Source organism: Aptenodytes forsteri, unplaced genomic scaffold (assembly GCF_000699145.1).
Source record: "Aptenodytes forsteri isolate BGI_AS27 unplaced genomic scaffold, ASM69914v1 Scaffold106, whole genome shotgun sequence".
Taxonomy (NCBI): Eukaryota; Metazoa; Chordata; class Aves; order Sphenisciformes; family Spheniscidae; genus Aptenodytes; species Aptenodytes forsteri.
The window spans coordinates 1,841,559-1,843,391 of NW_008794080.1; the positions used below are offsets into that span (position 1 = coordinate 1,841,559).

The window sequence follows — 1,833 nt, forward strand, 5'->3', positions numbered from 1 at the left end:
ATTATTATTATTATTATTTTTATTTTATTTTACCAGGAACAATTTCTGATGTATGATTGGTGTTAGTGTCATACTACATTGCCTTAATCTTGCATGGTTTGTCATACCATAGCTTTTCTCCACCTCTATTATCATCACAGCTCTGCTACGTGTCTTATTTTGATATTCCTAGCAATATGGTTTCCAGATTTAACACGAGGTACCTTTTTTAATTCTTAAAGCCTTTCCTGGTCTTAAGCAGTAATAAACTAATAAACCATCAAGATTTGTCATGACTTCATCTGCAGTATCATGATGATCTCCTATGGTATAAGGAATTTGGGGATACAAAAAGAGGACACTGGATATTTACAGATAGAAATCTTCTTCCAGGAGATAGAAAAGTCAGAAAAATAAAGCCTTCATTATTAAACCTAGACTTAACTTGATTTTTCAGTTATGAGGTTCAGCACTTTTTTGTTTTTGTTTTTGTTTTTTCTTCTGAAGGCTTTACTGCATATAAATAATAACTGCTGTCTTAAAGGGCCAGGTATTAGCACTCTAAAATGCTGCTTTATTTGGTATGGTAGACAGTAAGCACATGTATCTCTGAAAACTAAAAAATCAAACAAACTTCTATTAAACCACCAGCTTCTTCTGTGGCTGGAATTCTGTCTCTCCCTGAAATACCTGCTGTTACCTAGGAAATTGGTGACATGATAATACATACCTCATTTACAAATCCCCTTGTAATCTTTGTTACCCAGGCCTACAGCTACTACACATGCGCCACAGTATGTGACCTCAAGTATTTGGCATCCTCCTAAATCAGGCACCACGGATGCCAACACTGACAGTGCTAAGCCAGTGGCCTCCAAGGGGTCTGTGAGGCTTGGAGCGGGTGCAGGTCAGAGGGAGGCCAGTTTCGTCACTACTGGCCAGAAAGTCCCTCTTACTTCCTCCAGTAATCAAAGGTACACTGTGACGTGTAACTGCATAACTGACCTGGTTTGGAGCTTTGGAGTGGTTTGGTAATAACAACCTCTAACTCCTTCAGACGGAAATGCCCATTGCCTGAAAGGCAGATGTCCAAGTTCTACAAATTCCAGCAACTTCTAGCTCACGTGGGTTTTACGCTTTAAGTGGCACTCCTAAGGATCTCGCCTACAACATAGAGACAACAGTCATTAAGCACCTTCTGCAGAGAAACAGCAGCTGATATTATTCACTGTCTTTCTACAAACATTCCCATATTCCAATGCAAAACTCTTCCGTGTTGAGTCTTCCTCTAAACACCTTCTCCAGCACTTTTTTCTATAAATGCTACAATAAGAGATAATTTTTGCCTATTCATTTTTATTTTTGTTCGCTATATTTTCAATTCTTTACAAGAGATATGTTGGAGGACTTGAAACAAAAAGAACTTCATGCATTACATAAAGGAGACTAAGTACCGCTCTAATAATCCACTCGATTGTTGTTTGGACAGAAAGTCTCAGAACTTGGGACTTTACTGAGAGAAAGAAGCGTAATCTGCACTTATTTTTTAAACGTTAGAGTGCATTTGTTGCTGTGTTTTCTCATTATGGTCGTTAACCTTTATTATCCTCTTAACCTCTACTGATCTGTGTTCCTTTTCATGAGTGAAAATCAGCTGAGAAGGGATATGTGTGTTTGTTTTCATCCATGTTAACTCACTCACATTGTGCATTTCACGTTTATTTGTTACCACAAATACGGAGATGTTTGAGAACATCCATTTCCTTTGATTTTCCTTAAAATGCAAAATCTGTAAAGATTAAAAGTGTACAGAATGACTGTATTTAAAAAAAAAAAACAAAAAAATCTTAAATA

At 37.1% G+C, this 1,833-nt stretch overlaps 1 protein-coding gene across 9 annotated transcripts in view; it reads left to right on the forward strand.

Annotated features, from left to right (window-relative positions):
• The window catches only part of LDB3 (LIM domain binding 3), a 129,430-nt gene that overhangs the window by 96,073 nt on the left and 31,524 nt on the right, over positions 1-1,833 (forward strand). For 5 of the 9 annotated variants that reach the window (XM_009272432.2, XM_009272438.2, XM_009272445.2 and 2 more), the window contains exon 10: positions 747-953. The exons of the other annotated variants lie outside the window; for them this stretch is intronic. In XM_009272432.2, the coding sequence (XP_009270707.1) occupies positions 747-953 (207 nt within the window). The remainder of the gene's footprint in view (positions 1-746; positions 954-1,833) is intronic. 9 annotated transcript variants of the gene reach the window in all.